Source organism: Desmodus rotundus, chromosome 12 (assembly GCF_022682495.2).
Source record: "Desmodus rotundus isolate HL8 chromosome 12, HLdesRot8A.1, whole genome shotgun sequence".
In the NCBI taxonomy this organism is placed as follows: Eukaryota; Metazoa; Chordata; class Mammalia; order Chiroptera; family Phyllostomidae; genus Desmodus; species Desmodus rotundus.
The window spans coordinates 84,121,231-84,142,804 of record NC_071398.1 but is presented as its reverse complement, the minus strand read 5'-3'; the positions used below and the strand labels follow the sequence as shown (position 1 = coordinate 84,142,804).

At 47.0% G+C, this 21,574-nt stretch overlaps 1 protein-coding gene across 4 annotated transcripts in view; it reads right to left on the bottom strand.

Annotated features, from left to right (window-relative positions):
• HHAT (hedgehog acyltransferase) overlaps positions 1–21,574 on the bottom strand; it is a 228,868-nt gene that overhangs the window by 38,513 nt on the left and 168,781 nt on the right. For all 4 annotated transcript variants that reach the window (XM_024551292.4, XM_045188340.3, XM_045188342.3 and 1 more), the window contains one exon: positions 9,506–9,650. In XM_024551292.4, coding sequence (XP_024407060.1) covers positions 9,506–9,650 — 145 coding nt within the window. The remainder of the gene's footprint in view (positions 1–9,505; positions 9,651–21,574) is intronic.

Here is a 21,574-nt window from a genome sequence, read left to right as displayed (position 1 = left end):
CTTTGTCTCTGACAGTGACACCCGGGGATGTTTTGCAGTGAGAACTGATTGCTTGTAATGATTTAGGCCTCACAGGGCAGAGAGGGCAGAGCAGCATAATGTAAAGGATAAGGGATTTGGGGTCAAAAAGCTTGCAATCTCACCTGGATTCACTGCTTACTAGCTAAATAATGCTCATTCTTTTAAGCCATTAAGTTTTGGAGTGGTTTGTTATGCAGCAGTGGCTAGCTGATACATGCTAACTAACCCCAACTGTTGTCCAGGCTGGATCAACACTTCCTTTCATTGGGGCTGTGATAGGAAATGAGGTGGGAACAAAGAGCAGAGTGAGCCTCTGTCCCCTATAGACCAGCAGTCTTCAAACGGGGTTATGCTCACCACGAGGCTTATAACAGGACTTTCCACAGTACATAAACAACATGGGAAACCTCAGAAGAATTGACGTCCAGGTTCTCAACTTTCATATATGCATATATATCCTTCTCTAAAAATTTGTCTGTCTATGGTTAAGGTTCTTCTTCTCCCTCCTCCTCTCATAAACTGTATCCCACCTTATAAAGGAAAGTCAACCCTCTTCACCATCCTTATCTTACCTCAGGATGTAAAACCCTCAAGGGAGCTGGCATAACACTTTGAGAAACTGCTTGACCGTCTACAAAAGCTGAAGGTATTATGCCCTGTGGTGCCGCAGTCCCCCGCGTATATACCCAACAAAAATGCACACACAGCCTCACCACAGGACATATGTGTGACCACTCATAGGAGCCATTAGCTAGCACGTTCCCCAACAGTAGAATGGACAAGTAAATTGTGGCATGTTCACACAATGGAATACTTTACAGTAACAAGCAGGGAAATCTATGATCATCATAATATATGGACGAATCTCTCAACAAAATATTGAGAGAAAGAAACTGGACACAGAAGCATACATACTTTGTGATTATATATGTATATGTGTGTATATAAAAACAAGCCCCCCACAGAAAGATATGCATGTAGAAGTCAGAACAGCCGTTACCCTTACGGGCACATGTAAGCAGTAGGGGTTGCAAGAAGGGGACTCTCGGTGCTGGTTACACATGTGTGTTCACTGAAAAAAATCTTATGATAGATGTACTTCTCTAGGCTAAATTGTATTCTAAGAAAAAGCCTGAAAAACAGGGGACAAAATAAGGGGACGATTAGATAATTCCTTTAGTCAAATAACCATAAATTCCTAATCCATTCATCTCAAGAGAAATGAATTTCCAATAAAATTGTACTTGTTTGGGTTAATAATCAGTTATCAAATGGTGTCAACCTTGTTTCTGAGTTATATGCTACTACTAATTGTGATGACAACTCAATCCAGAAGAAAACTGTGTATATTTCTAGCCTTGTAGTGATAGAAAAACACACAAACAAAAACCAATAGTGCTGCAGAGAAGTATGACAACTGATAAAGGAAAAAACTTTTCGATAAGACAAAATTCTATGGGGGCAATGAAACAGAAATATGTGATCAAGGGAATATTATTATCAAGAAGATCTTGCTCATGTATGTTTTTGAAAGGATAATGGTATATGTTTATCAAATCACTAAGTTATTTATAATTTATATTATTTAAAGGTGTCGCTTTTATTTTTAAATGTCAATATTTATAATATGGCAAAATGGGATCTTTTATAATTATTTAAACTTAGAATAGAAAATTTCAATGCCTAACTTAAAAAGCATAACAGGGTACATAATTTGTCAAAGTTACTTTATTTGGGGCACAGAAGCAAAAAAAAAGTTATACAAAAAATGATTCAGTACAAAAGAATCTCCCCAAATATCCTTCACTTAAGAGCCTGTCACAGTGGCGTATGTTCCACCTACATGAGACAGAATGCGTTTGGTTACAAGTGAGAGAAACGCAACCAAACTGGACTGTCGATAAGTGAAGGCTCTGAGATCTTTCCCTCCGTGGAAGCACAAATCAGCCTGTCAGCTTCATGGATGCGGGAAGAAGACACGAGACTCTTGGGTCAGAGACACTGGACTTTCGTGCTCACAGCAGTAACAGTAGCCTGAGCATTTCAGCCCCGAATCCCACAATGCAATGTGAAAGGGGCCCGATGATACCTGCGCACGCAGTGGGTTATACTGTAGAAGACAAACCCCAGGGAAATACAAATATTTTATAATGGGCATTAACCTGCCTGACCTTTGCCTCCAAATAGCCAGAGATATTTATTATACTGAAGGGTAAACAAATACCATTTGTTTTGGAGGAAGACACCATCTCCAGCTTCCAAAAAGGCTTCCTATACAAATATTCTTGCAAAGATATTTTGGAACAAAAAGAAGTGAGTCTGCTCAAAGGACATACAGAAACACAAGGGAGCCCTGGAAAATTGTCTCCCAAAATAATTGAGGAGAAAAAAAACACTTGTAACTAAAACGCACAGGAAATCTAGTGGGTCATCTCAAAAACACAGCGGGCCACATGCAGCTCTGCCCAGCATTCTGTGTCTGCAACAGCAAAGGAAAGAGAGCTTCTCCTTCCTGGCAGTTCAACAACAGCTCTGGGTTCGCAGCGCGTGAGTGGACGGACCACACGGGCCCCACTCCCAGGCTGACCCTCTATCTCTGGAGGCGAGGTGTGCCCCACCAGAATGGCACAGATGCAGAATGGGGCAGGAGAGGTCTGCTCCCAGAGAATGGGGAAACCGGAAGCCTTCCCCATATACTCCCTACCCTCGAGATAGCAAATCCCACATTTCTTCTGTGAAATTCAAGCATCATTTCTTTTTACGGGCAGATTCTCATTTTAATAAGGCTACTGGCATATCCAAACCGCTATTTCATAATCAAATCTCCTGAGACGGAGGCTATTAAAGTGGTGCCGCAGAAGGGATGTTCTGTGAAATAGCAATTGTTATCTGATTGTGCTCTGATCGGCTCAATAAGGCGCCTCCAAAGATGGCCACGTCCTAATCCCTGGAACCCGTGCCCGTTAGCTTGCCCGGTGAAAGGGACTTTGCAGACGTGATCACAGGAAGGATCGTGAGATGAGGAAATTAATCCGGGATTAGTCCGGTGTGCCTGATGTAATCACAAGGGTCCTTGTGGGAGCGACCCAGGAGGAATCAGAGAGCAGGGGGTGTGCCCGCAGGGACAGAGGGACAGAGACAGAGATTCAAAGATGCTCCGCTGCTGGCTTTGAGGAGGAAGAAGGTGCGCCCTGAGCCCAGGGGCGTAGCTGGCCTCTGGAAGCTGGAAAAGGACAGAGACAGAGTCTCCCCTAGAGCCTCCAGCAGGAACCAGCACCTGGTCTTGCCAGCACCTGGACTTTAGCATCGCGCTTTTTAAAATGTGCTAGTGACTAGATTTCAGACTTCGGGCCTCCAGAAAAGTAAGAGACCGATCGGTGTGGCCTTGGGCCATCCAGGCTGTAACGATGTGTTATGCAGCCACAGGAAAGGAATACGCACGGGACACGAAGCACGTGGCCAGCGCCGGTGCACCGGGAACACAAACAAACCCAGCCGTGGGGTCTGCTGAGACACCTGCCAGTGACACCGCTTGCTAGACTGTCCCTTCTGTTACAAAACATTACACGTTACTAATTCCATATTAAATAGTCTTAATTTTGAACACCTTTGAAAAACGCTCAGTAGTGGCATGAGGAGCAGTCTGGTGGAAAGGGCGTCTGATGGGCCTTTAGGACTGGCAGGCACTCCCAGCATGCTCAGCTGGCAGAAACCACAGTAAGAGCAACCACATAAACGAATGGCCTCAATGCCAAGACGTGTGCTCATTCCAGAAACCACATGTGTCCCACCATTCCAAGTGCCTTCCTGGTTTGGTACAGACGTGGGAATCCCTCTGCAGGTATCGTTTTATATGCTGAATATGTATCACCTGGTGAGCAGCTTTGTTATCTACATAATTAGAGAATAAAGGGGACTCATTTTTTAAAATTATTCTGGCTTTATTTTAATTTGTATTACCGTATTTGTGATATACTTTCCCCCTGAGTTTTATTGAGATATAATTGACACGTAACACTGTATTAGTTTAAGGTGTACCACATTGTGATTTAATGATACTTTTGAATAACACCCTGCGTATATGTGAATGGGGGCAGGCAGATGAGGGGCCAATGGGAGGTAGAGACTTCAAAGAGTATGTGCTAATATTTCAGTAAAGATCAACATTTTCTTTTTATTTAGTTAACTGTGTCTATGCTATACCAGTCTTTACTTGATATTCTTTTTCTTTAAAGATTTTCTTTACTTATTTTCAGAGAGAAGGGAAGGGAAGGAGAAAGAGAGGGAGAGAAACATCAATCTGTGGTTGCCTCCCATGCATCCCCCTCTGGGAACCTGGCCTGCAACCCAGGCATGTGCCCAGCTGGGAACGGAACCGGCAACCCCTTAATTCACAGGCCTGCGCTCAATCCACTGAGCTACACCTGCCAGGGCCTTACTTGATATTCTATTTAAAGACACTTTAAATGTTCCCATATTCCATGAAACTCTTTTTTAAGTGAGTTCACGAAAGCTCCTAGTTAACAGGAAGAAGTCTCACACAGCCTCACCAAAAGTGTTCAGGTGCACGATGATCCCAGCCTCGCCCGCCCCCCCCCAGATACTTCGGAAATCCTCTCAGGTGTGGCATCGCCCTGGCACACTGCTGGGCAAGCACTCCACGCACCATTCCCTGCGCCCCATGCTAGTGACTGGGCCTGAAATACTCTGGGGAAAACTGAGGCTTCTGGAAGTCATGAAATTCAGATTCCAAGAATGGCCATAAAGGGAGCAATGGGGAACCGTGGATCAATTGCTTATCCTATATCAACGTATCAGCTTCACCGCCCATACAGCGGGTGGGAAGTTCCTGCTCCTCAGGTGTTGGAGAACCGGCAGAGGATCCAGGGAGGCAGAAGCAGAATCAATCAGAGCCACGAAAGCTCCACGTGAAGGTCAGGGCTCGTGAAGATGGCAAAGCAAGTGAGCACAAGGAAGGCCCCTGAGACGGCGACGTCTGCCCTCCGTCTTCTCTCAGCGAAAGATTTCAGCCCCGAGAATTTAACCAGTTGTGAGGGAGTGGGTTTCCATTTAACCGTAGCCTTCCAGAACTGCCAGCACAGCACCCCAGTTCAGCTTTAAATAAAATGCCTGTCCAGAGCCATTTGAGTCAGGAGATGCATAAATTGCCTGGACGGGCTGGAAGTCGGGGAGAAAACACTTTCTCCTTTCTGCGCTAGAAATAACAAATGAATAGGGGAGTGTAAAGGTTCTGACCTGCATAAGAAAATGAAGAGTTCCTCTCTCATTGTGAGCCAGAGGGGAAAGGACCCAATTCTTCTCGCCTTGACACGGAACCACTCCAGGAGCTAAGTGTTGAGACAGAGCGTGCCAAATTAGATCAGGCAACAGGAGGGAAAGCGTGTGTGTGTGTGTGTGTGTGTGTGTGTGTGTGTGTGATTAAGTCAGGCTGGAGAATGTTTGGTGAATCCACATCTCTACCGAGCTCCCATCACTGCAGAACCCTGGATGCAGAACCCAGTGACATGTCCAGGTCACCTTTTTACAAAGCCCGGGCCATCCACTGACAGCAGCGAATGGATGTTTCCGAAGGAACACCACCCTGCACCCAAACAAACACAAAGCTCTAGGTCCCCTCAAGGCCAGAGACCTGTCCCATGTGTACTCGTCCCCCCACCGCCCCAGGACCAGAGAGGGCATCGCCAGGAGGCCAAGGACACAGTTGGTTAATGGAGGCTGCTCCTGCAGATTTGGATATGGAACACATCGATATGTTTGAGTTACAGAGCAGTCATCAGCTGCTTGTTCAAAAATCAACTTAGACTTCATTGTCAAGGACTTACGGCAGACATGAGAAAGCTCCTTCCATCAACAAGTGCCTTTGAGAGCCAAAGAGTTATGTAAGAAGCAACCTGCATTTGCCTCTGCAGAGCATGACACAGCAGGTCCCTCCAAAGCAGTCAGGGGGACCTGGTCGCATCCTTCTCAGATCCCTGGACCCAGCCAGGCTCCTCCTACACACACACACACACCTCTCACACATCCACATTCCTCAAGCTGCTTCAGTCACAAAGGTTTGGAGACTTTTTTAAAGGCAAAGATATAGATTGTTTTTTCTCAACTGCACTAATTGAATGTTACACCTCCCGCCTCTGCAGCAGAGGCAACACTCCATAGAAATGCTCCGTGTGTGACGCGACCCAGAGAGCAGCGGTTCCATCGCTGGCTGGCCCCGTCCGCTCTTCTGGCCGGCAGGGCTGTGCCCACAGCAGAAAGGGCGGGCTCTGGTTTTGCAGCCTCATATCACCAATGCCACGGAGACCAGGAGAGACTTTTACATAAGCTACTAAATATGGTTTTCCGCTTAAAGCAAACAAATTCATGTCTAAATTCAGTGAACTGGAGGCAAGAGGGATACTGACCTTAAGACAACTCCTCTGGGCTAATCATGAGCTACTTCTAAAGGCATTGGTGCTGCTGGGAAAGGGCTCTCTGAGAATTAGCGAGGCTGCCTCTTCCATCTGCCCACTGAGCTCTGTCCTCCGGACACCTGTCTGTCCCCTTCCTGCTCCTCCAGGACTCACTGAGGTGAGATTGTCACTGCAGCAGGTCCAGCCCATCAAGGCACAGAGGGACAATGATGGCCACACCCAAGGAATGGTCACGTTTTGTTAAACCTGGAGATCGAGACACTGAGCCGAAACGCTCTCCATCCCCTACAGACAGGCTCCCCCCCTCACCCCACCACACTTGCTCTTGTGGGGAGAGCAGAGACCAGGGACCACCAGCCTGCCCACATCCTGGCTCGCTCAGCAGCAGCTACATGTTCAGGTCAACAATCCCCTATCTGAAACCTGTGGGGCCAGAGGAGTTTCAGAATTCAGGCTTTGTTTTAGATTTTAGAAAGCTAATATGACACCCCAGCAGAGTCTGAGGAAGCATCCAATGAACTCATTAATATATTTTTGTATCAATACTTGAATATTCATACTGGTCTTCTAGTTATGAAAAAACCCCAGACTCTTCAAGGGTGGGGGACTTCGCACCATCTGGTTTACTTTCTTCCATAAGGCACATAAACTCAATCACTCAGGGACAAAGACCAGGCAAACAGGGCAACTGCCAAGCCCAATCCGCATGCACTGACTCAGAGGCCATGGGGCAGACCAGCAGAGACAGCACCAGGACGATGTGAAGAATCGCTGGCACAGAAAATGCCAAGTTGAGCTCCCGAGGCTCAGAACCCAGACAGAAGTAATTCACAGAGCTCGCCACACTCAGAGAATCAGTCCCCGAGACTGCGGCACCTGGAGAATCAGGCACCTGGCTGCAAGGAGGACACAACGTAGATCCGGGTGTAGACCCGAGTGGGACCCACACTGTGGCAGCAGAGCCCTGAGCGCCCATAACTGATGTCAGCGCCATGGGGTGCAGGGCAAATGGCAGCGAGCTTCCGGCTCTGAGAAGCAGAAAGGACATTATGCAGCTGGTGTCCTTCTCTCTGCCCTTTAAATGCCAGCCCCGCAGGCTCCACCTCCCAGCCCGCTCTCTTCTCACTCCGTGCACGCCCCCTGTCTACTTGTGTCCTCTCTCATGGCCGCACCTGCCACCTTTATGCCCTCAACTCTCACATCTCTGTCATTTCTCCTGCCCTCTTCCCCACTCCAACTTACATTTTCAACTGCCTCTGGGGCACCTCCAGCTGGTCGCCTCAGGTACCTTTTCCCACTGTGCCAGGCCACTAATACCTGAGTTCTTTCCCATTTCCCCCCACCCTGCACATAGCTGGGTCACGTGACTGTGTCTGGCCAATGGAATGTGAGTGGAAATGCTGTGCAACACCCTGCCAGGTATTTAGTTCCTGTGCGCCATCCCTACGTCTCTTCCCCTCCATGATGCCTGGACAAGGCAGTGGGTAATCAAAAGGGAAACCTCCTGGGCCCAGGAGTCACTGCTTAGAAAAAGCTACTGCGATGCACTGAATTGTGAGAAGAAAAAACTTCTATGGGGCAAAATTACTATGAGTTTGGAATTATCTGGCATAGCAATGAGTGTTAAATAACTCATATACCTGCCTTCTCCACCTGGAAAGTTCCTACTTATTGTGCTTGAAACTCCAACTCAAATGCCACCTCACCTCCTCCGGGAAGTCCAACTCCACGGGAAGGTCGGCCAGTCTATCCTGGGACCTCTGGCTGTTTTCTCCAGCATCTGGCACAGCAATCGCCTGACCCTACTAACACATTCCTGTTTGGGTCCCACATTGGTGTGTGCTTCTTAGTCCACCCCCGTAAGTCTCAGTGCCTTTCAAACCGCAAACACCCAATCTGTCTGATTCACTGAAGCACAAAGCAGAGCCTTCTTGCTCATGTGCCCAGCCAACCGCGAGTCAGCACGTCCCCCTGAGCCACAGCGTTCTCAGCGTCATGCTAGGTACTATGGACGGTGGGAGGCAGGGTAAGTAAGACACAGTCTCCCGCCTCTAGGAGCATTTTTTATCTTTAGATCCTCTGCACCCCATTATCCCCCATCTTTATTAAAGCACGGCCTCCACCTAAAAAGCACATAGTCTTTGCAGGAACTACCAGAAAGCAAGATCAAAGAGGGGCATTGCAGTGAGGAGATGAAAGCAGAATGGGGTGTGCTCTCAGCCCTAGGAGCCTGGCTCAGCCAAGCCTGCCACCAAGTGGACATGACAGCCTAGCCGTGCAGCGCCACGTCTCCACTGCTTGGCAAAGCTCCCCAAACCATCACTGCCCAGGGAACCAGAACACAGGCAACTGGCTGGCGTAGTGTATGCTGTGAGTGCTTCCCTTTCTCCCAGTTCCCTTAAGGACATGACGCAACTCTTAGTCTAGCCCCAGGGAAACGGTAACCTTAAATGAATGATGAACAATTATTAATGCAACGTTTTCACAGTAATTCCCATGAACTAGCACTTTACCTGCTGCAGGTGTGGCTTTGCTGTGGACGTTGGGATGAGCCACCTCGTGTGCATTAAACAGGCAGTCAGCTGGCCGCGCTGGCAACCCAGCACTCAGACCAAACCATCCCCCGCAAAGAGCACGGCAAACCCTAGCGCCACACCCTCAGCTTCAGCAGAGCACAGTGGGGCTTCTGGGACATAATCCTAGCAGGACTTTCAGAGCAGTAAATGGAACAAGGTTAGGCTCTGCAGTGCACTGAAGGCTGGGATCTATGGACAGGCAGTAGGATTAGGGAAAAAATGAAAAAAATGGAAGGGTAACTTAGCAGAATGGAATGGCACAGTTTGGGAGAGTTGGTACAGCACATTTTGATGGTAAGTATCACATGTTGTGGATAAGAGGTACACCAAACACAGGGAATTATTCCCGGCTGGTATTTCTGTAGGTCACGTACCATAAACAAAACAATGAAGGCCCCCCTGTTGCCCATCCAAGTTACCAAGTGCATCCGTGGAAAACAAGAAGCTGGATGAAAACAGCATTGCCCGGCAACTCACCTTGTACGAAGATCCTGTTCCAGTAGATTTTCCCCACTTGGCTGCCCCCAAGAAACACCAGGTTGGACAGGATCAGCATGGAGGTAGAACAAGAGGCGAGGGCCGCGTGGAGTCGCCGGCGAGCCCGTGGAGAGAGGAACTGCACCTGTGGGCCAAAGGCAAGAGTGCATCTCATCACACTGGCGGAAAAGCGAGACTGAGACGTCACGTCACCCAGCTCTCGATGGTCATCAGCCCAGGGTGCCTCCCTCACAGCCTGAACTGCTATTTGAATTAAAATTGCTACTTAAACAGGTCTCAAAACTTCTACTCCCACAACAGGCTCATTCTGGTCTAAGGAAAGAAGCACCGCACCCCCAAGTTGTTACTTCCTATGACCAAAATGGGCTTCCCTTGGAAACGTGTAACACAAGTTCTGAAGCTGGCTAAGATCTAGCTGGAATGTCTCTACATGTTTCCTGCGTGCAAATCTACAGGTACAGAACAGTTTAAACAGCTCTCCATGACAACAAGCACAACTCCATGTAATAAGGTCAAGATCCGGGCAATCTCCTGGGCCAGCTTACTTGACCCTGGGAAGCCACCCCATAACTTGGACCCACTGTTAGGAGGAATCCCATGAGGAGGGTGCAGGAGATGAGTACAAGCCGACTCCATTCCTAGAGTCTGAGCTCAGGGCACACGCCCCAGAGAGCGAGCTTGCCGCAGCGTCCGCAGATGGTGGCTCTCCACAGCACCCGACATGCACGGGAGTTGGGGAGACGCTACCCAGCACTGACGGTCAAGAATTCTGCTCATCCATCCAGCTGAGATCTTCACTGCACTTCTTCCTCCCTTTTTAACATCTTTTTGAGGATCTCATAAAGTCAACAAAGGCTTTATTTCTCAGCGTTGACCATTCTGGTGGCCCTCTTGAGCGAGGTCACAGTGCTGTGTCTGGAGTGTGTGAGCCCCGTGATGAAATCGCAGGGACTGTCCTTTGCAACTGTGTATTTAGAATGAGAACCAGGTACAGTGCAACAGCCAGACACAGAGGGCTTCTGACGAATGCCTCAGCCTAACCCAAAGACATAGGAAAGAGAGGAAGTAAAGGGTCCAGAGACAGCTCCTGAATATTCTTCTGAAACCTGCACGTCTCTGGGGTGGTCACCTGCGTCCTGGTTTCAGCTATGCTGCAATTACAACCAGAAGTCTGAATTTGCCAGCTTCATGGCAGGCCACAAGGACTAAGCTAGAGGTGACTCTCCAGAAGGCGGCTTATTTACTTCTGGGACCCTGCTGTGGATCACCTGTGGCCCCTGTGTGAGCCTCAGTCAGGGTCCTCTGAAAAATCAGAAGAAGTGAATTCCTGACACTGCCCCTTTTCTCTCCTGCTAGTCCCAGCATCTGGTCTGCATGCGCAGACATAGCTGCTACCATAATCTCCCCATCCATGGCTCCCTCCTCCAGCATCGCCTTGGAGCACGGCTTTACTGCCACCAGATGTGAGCCTGGCCTTCTCACGCATGAGCTGTGCAGTGGGCACTGACTGAGCTGTCTGCCTGGACATGATTGTTCAGGAAGTCTCTTCAGTGATGCTGACACATCCCTGGTTAGAGGCCACCAGACAAGATGACCTCTAGTCTCTCTCCCTGCTCTAAGAGGCCATCAAGGGATGCTGTCAAACAAGACCAGATGAGAGATAATGACTCAGATAAAACTGGTAATGAAAGTAGAATGGGAATAATTCTGCACTCTTCACCTCTGAGAATAAGGAGACATTCATCTACCAGTTTCTGCATTTTAGAGCAGAGGAAGTTGCTTTCTGGGCATTGCTGACTCAATTAGCAATAGCTGGGGAGGCAGGATGAGAGGAAGCAGGGAGACAGCAGGAAAAAGTCCCTAATAATAAATCAAGAAAACATGAATTGTCTTAATTGGCATAAATGTGTCCAAATAATTCTCTCTAGGTAGAGGGACATTGACAACACGTTTGATTTCTTTTTTTTTAATTTTTTTAAAAATATATTTATTGATTATGCTATTACAGTTGTCCCATTTCCCCCCCTACTCCACTCCATCCTGACCACCCTCCTCCCTCCCACATTCCCCCCCCCCATAGTTCATGTCCATGGGTCATACTTATAAGTTCTTTGGCTTCTACATTTCCTACACTATTTTTACCCTCCCCCTGTCTATTTCCCACCTATCATCTATGCTACTTATTCTCTGTACCTTTACCCCCCTCTCCCCCTGCCACTCCCTTATTGACAACCCTCATGTTCTAGTTGTTTGCCTAGTTTGCTCTCGTTTTTGTTTTATGTGTGGTCGTTAATAACTGTGAGTTTGCTGTCATTTTTACTGTTCCTATTTTTGATCTTCTTTTTCTTAGGTAACTCCCTTTAACATTTCATATAATAGGGGCTTGGTGATGATGAGCTTCTTTAACTTGACCTTATCTGAGAAGCACTTTATCTTCCCTTCCATTCTAAATGATAGCTTTGCTGGATACAGTAATCTTGGATGTAGGTCCTTGCGTTTAATCTTGGGTAATGTAATTATGATGTGCCTTGTTGTGTTCCTCCTTGGGTCCAGCTTCTTTGGGACTCTCTGAGCTTCCTGGACTTCCTGGAAGTCTATTTCCTTTGCCAGATTGGGGAAGTTCTCCATTATTTGTTCAAATAAGTTTTCAATTTTTTGTTCTTCCTCTTCTCCTTCTGGCACCCCTATAATTCGGATGTTGGAACGTTTCAAGGTGTCCTGGAGGTTCCTAAGCCTCTCCTCATTTTTCCAAGTTCTTGTTTCTTCATTCTTTTCTGGTTGGATGTTTGTTTCTTCCTTCTGGTCCATACCATTGATTTGAGTCCCAGTTTCCTTCTCATCACTATTGGTTCCCTGTACATTTTCCTTTGTTTCTCTTAGCATAGGCTTCATTTTTTCATCTGTTTTTCGAACAGATTCAACCAAGTCTGTGAGCATATTGATAACCAGTGCTTTGAACTGTGCATCCGATAGGTTGGCTATCTCTTCGTCGCTTAGTTATATTTTTTCAGGAGCTTTGAAGTGTTCTGTCATTTGGGCCATTTTTGTTTGTTTGTTTGTCTTGATGCTTCTGTTACTTTAAGGGGCGGAGCCTTAGGTGTTCACCAGGGCGGGGTAATGCTGGTCCCTGCGCTGTGACGCTGTACGAGGGGGAGGGGCCGAGTGGGAGCAATGGTGCCTGCCTCACTCTCCTCCGGATTTCAATCTTTCACTCCAATACCCACAATCAAACTGGGCCACTCTGGTGCTGGTTCCCGAGTAAGTGGGCCTGTGCACACTCTAGGCCCCTGTGGGTCTCTCCAACAACCTCTCCCATGAGGCTGGGAGTCTCTCCTGCTGCCGCCCCAAACCCCAGGGGTGCTTTCAATCAGAGGTTTGAGGCTTTATTTCCCCGAGCTGGAGCCCTGGGTTGTGCAGCGGTCTGCTTCGCTGCCCGACGTTCGTCCGGTTTATCTGTGGGCGAATGTGGTGCCGCGGGGTGCTACCCGCCACTCTGCCTGCCCCACTCTCCGCCACTCTGAGTCCGGCCCTCTGGGTTTATCTGTGCAAATGTGGGGCCGCAGGGTCTGCTAGTGCTCGGACTGCCTGCGCCATTTGTCCCACACTCCGCCAGTCTCAGTCCCGCCACAGCCACTCGAGTCCTCTCCACCCCGGTGCCCGTCTCCGCCCCTCCTACCAGTCTGGATGAATGATTATTTTCTATTTCCTTGGTGTCAGTCCCCCTTGCTGTTCGATTCTCTGTCAGTTCTGGTTGTGGGAGGGGGCGCAGTGTGTCTACCTGCGCCGCCATCTTGGTTCCTTCCAACACGTTTGATTTCTAAGGGACCCAATGAGTCAGACACTCTGTCACTCTGTTCTAACTCCATTAGTGTCCCCCAACCTGACATCCTGTTTGGGGAATTCCAAGGCCCCGTGTGATCTTTCTCTCATTAATGTCAGTTACAGAGGGTGCACATAACTCGGTTAAGCCAAAGTGATTCTCCCTTTATGGAAAATTATTACAACCATTAAATAATCAATATTTAATTGAGAGATATTGAGAGAAGAGAACATTCTTTGCATTGGGTTGCTCAGCAGGGCTGCTGTGCCAGCTTACCTGGTACAGGGCTGAGGGTCAAGGGCAGAGCAAGGGAGGAGGCGAGGGAGAGCAGTGCTGGAGGCACAGGGCTCCGCTCCAGCACCCGAGGCCCTGGTTCTTATAGGTTTTCCATTAACTCTCTGATTACTCCAATCTCTCTCTCAACTACATCAGTCAATAAATTCCTTTTTCTGCTTAGGGGGGAAAAAGTCAAAATACTAGCAAATATTAAGGAGCATCATCTCAGAGATAGGAAGGATGACATCTAAAATCTGAAATAACTGACTATAATTCAATTTTTAGAGACAGTTACTTTAAAAAAAATAAGTGAAAATGTTAAAGACAGAGGCTATTGGACTTAATACTCTAGAAAGACTTAAAAGTAGAAATCAAGATGTTCATAGGCAATTCTTGATTATTCCCCAGGGGAAGTGGGTGGGAGACAAAATAGATGATTATAAAGAAAATCCAGCCTAAGTGCCCATCAGTAAATGAATGGATCAAAAAACGATGGTACATTTACACAATGGAATACTACACAGCAGAAAGAAAGAAGGAGCTCCTACCCTTTGCGACAACATGGATGGAACTGGAGAGCATTATGCTATGTGAAATAAGTCAGGTGGTGAAAGACATACCATATGATCTCACCCTTAAGTGCAATCTAATCAATAAAACATACAAGCAAGCAAAATATAACCAGACACATTGAAATAAAGAACAAACTGACAGTAACCAGAGAGGAAGTGGAAAGGGATAATGAGGGGGGGTTTCAGGAACAACTGTGAAGGACACATGGACAAAACCAAGGGGGGGATGGGGATGGGATCAAGGGAGGGAGGTGGGGAGGGCTGGGGTCAGGGAGAGTGGTGGTGGGGGGGGGGAAATGCAGACAACTGTACTTGAACAAAAAGAAAGAAAAGAAAATCCGAAAACCTAATTTTAACCAAGAGCCCTGTCCTCTGAACTAACAAAACTGGCCTTGCCAATGAGCGGTGCGCTTGGCAGAGCACTGCCTCCCTTCACTGTGAGTCAGCGGCAGAGCGGAACAGTGGGCCACGAGGCAGGAAAAGAGCCCGGTCGGGGTAGCCCACAGGAGGGTGATGATGAACAGCAAAGGGGACGTTAAGTCTCGCCTACAACCAGCTCTCTGCTTCAGACTCCCTGGAGGCACTGCAGAAGGGAAGAGTAGGGATTTCTTTCTCTCTGTCTTGGGAACCATCTGGCCTCAGCCATTGGTTCACAAAAACTCTAGAGCAGGGATTTTCAACCATTTCCCACCTCATGGCACACATAAACTGAATACTAAAATTCTGTGGCACACCAAAAAAAATTTTTTTTGCTGATCTAACAAAAAATAGGTATGATTTTGATTGATTTACAAAAAAAATAATAATAATAACCCTTTTGGCTCCAAAAGGACTTCTTAAAAAATTAGGTGCCTGTATTTGCATATAAGGATTTCTGGTACCAAGAATTAACCAATCAGACGCAACCTTAATATGCGACATGACCAATAAGATGCAACTCTATCATGTGACCTATATATTTATGGTTCAAGACAGAGCATTCACACCACATGGCTATTGCTGTGTTGGCTGTTGACATTTTTTTATTTGACAATCTAAGGGAAAAGAAATCAGTGCCCCTGACTAAATAGTGAGGCATTGTACGTACTAAAAGTTCTTGCGCACACTGACTGAAAATCACTGCTCTAGAGGAAAGTTCCATGCTTAGGAGTCCTGGGAGGAAAAATGCCCTGTAGGCAAGGCTGGAAGGATACGTTCTCTTGGCCCAGCCAGCTCCATCAGTACATATGACTTCCTGAATCTCGAGGGCTGTGGGGCCAAAGTCCCCACTTTAAACCCTCTGTTCCTTCACACTCTCTCCTCTGACAGCAGTTACTGTCACCTCTCCTGTGGACCTTGACTCTAGCACACTGGCTGTCCACGTGCAGGGGCCGAGCCTTATGTTAGTCACCCATCCTCACAGCTTCGATGCTTGAAAACCCCCTGGGTAAGAGAAACGTTGAGGAATTGTAAACTCAATGGGGAAATCGATAAGGGTACAGTGAAGAGCCATCAGGTATGAAAATAACAACCACCAACTTGATCAGACAAGGCGATGACTGATAAACAGAAGTCGATTTTTGTTAACACGAATATATCAAGGTAAAGAGAGCTCCGGGTGGGTCATGGTCTCTTCCCAGAGCGACAGCTCTATGGCAGTTCAATATCCTCGTGGCAAAAAGTGGAAGAGGCATGTACCCCAGGGGATGTCTGGAAATTTGCTGGACGTTTTTAGTTGTTCAAGGACAATACAACTGCCAAGAGGTGACTGTGACATTTGATGGGCAGAGGCCGGGGACAATAAAATACTGCAACATGAGTGACAGAACTGTCCTGCCCAAAATGCCAATAGCGCCCTCTGGAAAGAAGGTGAGAAGTTTTCTTCCACATTCTTTATAAAGCTGTGGCCTGTGGGGGCACAGAACGTCCCGTCCTCCTTCATACAGTGCCAGAGCCGTGCTCCCTTTCCCCTGTGGCCCAGAAAGTGCACCTCAAGACAGGAAAAAGCTCCTTAAACAGGGCCCCAGTGGTAGGTCCCACCTCCACCCTCACCACCTGGCATCAAATATGAGGAGGAGCCATGTGCCCTCAGCCATGTTCAGGCAAGATGTACCCCAGTTCTAAGCCTACTCACGCCCACCCCTGAATCCAAGGAAAGAGGAAGGATGGGAGATGGAGCAGGCTGGGAAGCATCACTGTGTCCATGCAGGGTGACCAGTTCTCCGGCTCGGACCCGGACCTCTATGACAGGTTGGGGCAGTTTCTCTCCATGTTAATGTCACTACAACCCCCTCTTCAGGTCCAAGGGCAGGCACTGGGCTTTGGGCCTGGATACCGCAAGCCCCTCAGAATATCCCGAAATGCAGAGGCAGACCTCTAACTCCTCTGTGCAAACACGCTGTCTCTGACTGAAGAAATAGAGCTGGGGTGTGAGGCTGTGAGAACGCCAGTTTAGTGGTGGATTTACTCTTCCTTCTAACACACTGATTCCAAAAGTGGGGCGTGTAACCCAACACCGTAAACCTTAGGGCTGAACTAAACTTCTGTCAAACTAGTTTGAATTTCCTGCTGTGAGGTGTCCATGGCTTGTGTCCAGGGCGCGTGTGTTTATTCATATCTCCATAGCAACTGTTCTATCTTTTCCAGGCAACATCCTGTCCCTGGAAATCACAGGACTGGGTGGGGCAAACAAGTCTGCAGACTCTGGGCCCGAAGTGGCGCTCTGAGCAGCCTACGGCTAGGCACACGGTGCAGTGGGGCTTCTGGCGGCTGTGCTCAGTGGACCCTGCGCTTGTCCACGGCGGGGCTGCATACGGGGTGGAGCTGGGAGGGCATCTGGGCTGAGCATCTGGGGGAGCAGATGGGCTGGAGAAATGGCTGCTGGAGACAGTGACAAAGGCTTGGCAAGTGGGACCCGATGCTGTTTACTTTCAACTGGGGGAGAAGCTAAAAACAGAAACTGGGTGGGTTTGAGCAGCTGGACACAGTTCTTCCAAATAATCACGGAAGTTTTTCATTTTCTAATAAAAATGCTATCCAGAGGGTGAGAGAGGGTAAGCAGGGAGGTGACAAGGGGGGAGACTGATGGGGAGGTACCCCACAGGCCATAAAGATGACACCAAAGACAATAAAATAAACAGTTCTGGCTGTCATGAAAGAGAAGGGTGGCCAGAGTGAAACACTCAGGATCGGGTCTCAAACTCCACAGTCATTCCAGGCCCCCGTGTCCCATCTCTGGACCAACCTGCCAGGGCACTGCTCCCCTTGATTCCTTTCTCAAGGTACCATGGTCATTTCCATTTCGAAGTGTATGTTTTACCAGTTACCCGTCTCTCTTGTATTCCTACCAACATGGTACATTCCTGAAGGGTGGGGAGGCTCATTCTTTAAGCTGCATTACTTAAGATCCATAAATACTCTGTGTGCGCTCAATAGTTATCTAACACCTGCCTCTCTCTTGGCCTGAAATAAGTTACAGAATCCCCTGACTTCCTTAACGTTTCATCTCATCCTACATCCAAGCCAAACGAATGCATGAAGGCACCCAGAAAGCAGTGCTTCCTTCTTACTAGTGTACGGGGCTTCAGAAAGTATCTGGTCAATGCAGTTAAATTTTCCAGTCTCTGCTTGCTGCTGATACTAAGCAATGCATGCTCCTGAGAGAGCATCAAATGCCTAGTGATGAAGGGAAAGCCAGCTTCACTTAAATGGACAAGTCACCTGCTCTGCAGCTTAGATGCGCAGCTTAGTTAAGAACAGCAGAGGCTGTCCTGTGGACGGAAAGCCACTGGGAGAACAGAAGAGAGACGTAATGGTTTCCTATAGGCAAAGGTGTCAGACGAGGGTGTATTTTATCTCCCTATTTGTTTTATCTGTACACAGACCATAGCGTACAAAAAACTGAGCTAGACTCAGAGAAAGGAGGAGCAAAAATTCGTGGAAGAGATATCAATAACAAGATATGCAGATGATACCACCTTAATAACGATACCATCTCACCAGCAGAAAGTAGTACTTAAAATAGGAATAATCAAATAGAACAATACAACAGACTAGAGCCCCCAAATGAACGCATGTGTAGTTGGATATTTACTATGTATTTGGTGTATTTGGATATTTACTATGTATTAAAGGTGATCTTGCGATTCACTGGGGAAAGTGTGGGCCATTGAACAGAACAATTGTAAAATGTGAAAATCATTCTTAGTTGCAGGCCATGGAAAATCAGACAACAGACCAGATTTGGTTCGGAGGTCACCAACTGCTGCTCTCTGCTATCTACGCGTGACATGCGCCCTAAAGGAACAACGCAAGCGCACAAGGAGGCATGAGCAGGCCTCTCCACCGCAGCTGCGTTTGCCGAAGAAAAAAGTTAGAAGCAGCCTAAGTTTCCAACAGTAGAAGAACGGCTAAACAAATTATGATGTAACTGTACCGTGTCCAATTACGCAGATCTGCATACACTAATATAGAAACAGCTTCAAAACATAGCCTGAGGAGTAAAAAAAGCGCAAGTGTTAGAATATTTATATATTTCTTAAAACACACATACGCAGTGAGTGCACGGAAAGGAGACTCCCACCTGCTGACTATGGTTCCCTCTTGAGGGAGGAAACCGAGCAAGGTGCCATTGGTCTGGGGCGACGGGTGTCTTAAAGGACTTCAGTTTTCTCTGTATTTTTTTCAAGAGCATATGGTCATGAATTATTTAATCAATTAAAAAAGAATCAAACAATAACAAAGAGGAAATCTATGAATCTTTCCACTAAATGACCTTACGCCCGGGCCACCTCCCCTGAGTACAAAGAGTCAAGGCGAGTGGGTGGGAAGATGGAAGCCCGATGACTATCACGCCCAAGCTATGGCTGCTTGTGGTACTGGGGTCTCTCTCTTCAGGCAGCACTGAGGTCTCTTGGGGCTATTAAATAAGCCTAGGATGTGACCGCTGTGGCCCCAGTTGCAGGCTATTAAAAATAAAAACAACAGCTTAGGGCAAAGCCTGCTCTTTAAGCAAACTTGTTATTTAAAAACCTAAAACTGACAAACAGGTAAAGCATTGCAAAATGATTCACCCAGTGAAAGCACAGAAAACTCTTCTAGTAACATCCAGTTAAATATGGAAGATGAGACATGCCCGGTCCCTTCACAAAACCCATTAAAATGAAAGTAAACATTTGAAATGGTAGAAATCCACAGGCAAGAAATAAGAGAGAAGCAAACAGCAGGTGAGCAAAGTCAACCCATTTTTGTAAGGTAGAAAGCAGATGGAGGAATTAGCAGAGCTGAGATACCTGAATACTAGATGCCAAAGAAGAAGGTCATCATACACCAGATCCCTAAGAGGCCCAGCCATTGAAAAAACCATATACCACAGGTGGCAACAACAAACCATGCAGGGAAAAAATCAGGAAGGTTGGTTAAAAATCCCAGTAATGAGCACAGAGACCCTGGGTTTCCCCTTCTCCACCCCCACTATGACAGGGTTTTTTCAAAATTGCATCAGGGAGACTCTAAGCTGAGAGGCAACAGGTACAACTAAATTTCAGAATACCAAAAATATTTGTATTAAGCAAATGTATCTCTAGAGAGAAAAACATTACATACAAAGACTCAAAATGGAATTTCTCAACAGTAAAGCCAAAAACTATAGGGCAAATATCTTCAAAATTTTTAGGAGAAATTACTTTTTAACCTAAAATTCAGATAATTAATTGAATGTGAAGACAGAATAAGGTCTAAAAAATGTTATCACTGTGGGCCTTTTCTAAGGAAGCTACTAAAGGATGCACTCCACCAAATCGAAGGGAGGGGTAAAACAAGATCTGGGGCTCAAGACGCAGGGATGCCTCACAGGAGAGAGGAGAGACGTGTCAGGACAACAGCTGTACAGCAGATCCAAAGAGAAATGAACCAGATGGGAAAAGGGGGTGGGGGAGGGGGGCTTCAAGAGAGAGTCTCCAGGAGAAGAAAAGAGCTGACAGATTACCAGATATGTCTGACCACACGGAAAATACTATTCTGAGGAGTTTTCAGTTTTGTTGGACAGATTGGAAAAAAGTGGCGACAGTAAACTACTAACCAAACAAAAAAGGCAATGCAATCCTTAATCTCAGGGAGATAAAACAGATGACTAGGAAAGGAAATGCAATTAGTATAGCATATTAACAGGCTTGGCAGTGAGCCACACTTAACATAGTGATAATAACGTAAATAATGTAATAACGAAGGCTTGTTTAACCAAAATTAGAGATTCATTATATTAGGGGGAGAAGTAGCGAGTAGGTCTAAGATGCTAACACCTTAGGTTACTATTCATAATTCGCAAATAAAGAAATGATAGACTGTACTCAGAAAGACAGAGGTAAGTATCAGGAACAAGTAAGAGAACTAGAGCTGCGGCTGATGGGAGGAGAACATGGCAGGGGGCGGAACGGAGACTGCTCTGCTACTTATGCACCGAAATGAAGCCTTGTGATAAGATTTGGCTTTTGAGCCATGAACATACGTTTCCTAAGCTTTCTGGGTTTTAATCTTTTCCACTGTAACCCAGGGATAATGGTAAAACTTACGTAGAAAGCTGATGTTAAAGGCACATGAGATAATGGGGTAGCGATGCTTTTGCGAACACTCCCACTTCACCTGGTCCACTTTTTCAGAAGAGTTACCCCAGACAGGCTGATGGAGCCACAATTATCCAAGAACTGAGACCTGCGACGTCAATGAGTCCAATGCCGGGTAAGTCCAAGCAGCAAGGAGATGAGACGTGAATGTCTGACCTAAGTGCACGGGTTCATCAAGGAAGACCGCAGCCAGTCTGAAATCAGGGACGCTTACAGGAGACCATGTGCAGCTGGATTTGACTCCCGTTCTAAGGGAACTAACCATGTGTTCCTAGACCAGCTCCTCACTTTCCCCAGTCTAGCTTCCTCGTCTGCAGAAGTGGAGGTAATAACACCTGTCCTGAGGGCTGCTGTGATGGTTCAGTGTGAGAGATCCTCATGCAGTAGCTGGTGCAGCTTCATCTTTGGCAAAGGAAGGCAGCTCCAGTACCCCTCATGGGTTATTGTGTATATGCTCCCGAGAAGGACAACGCTAACCTTCAATTCTAACACAGGTCAAGCCCCCAGGGTCAGCTGGGCAAAGCCTCCTCAGGGTGAGTCCATCCTGTTCTCTTTTCTCCCCAGAACCTTTTAAACAGACAACAGCACACATTCACTGTAGAGGAGGTCAAATATATAAATGCACAAAAACAAGAAAAAGCATATCACAAATAATCCCACCAGTAAGAGTTAAGCACCATTTACATTTTAGTGCATAACCTTCCATATCCTTTTTTGTACTTGTGTGTATTTTTAAATAAAAATAAAATTTCAGTATATCTATTATTCTTTACTCTTCATT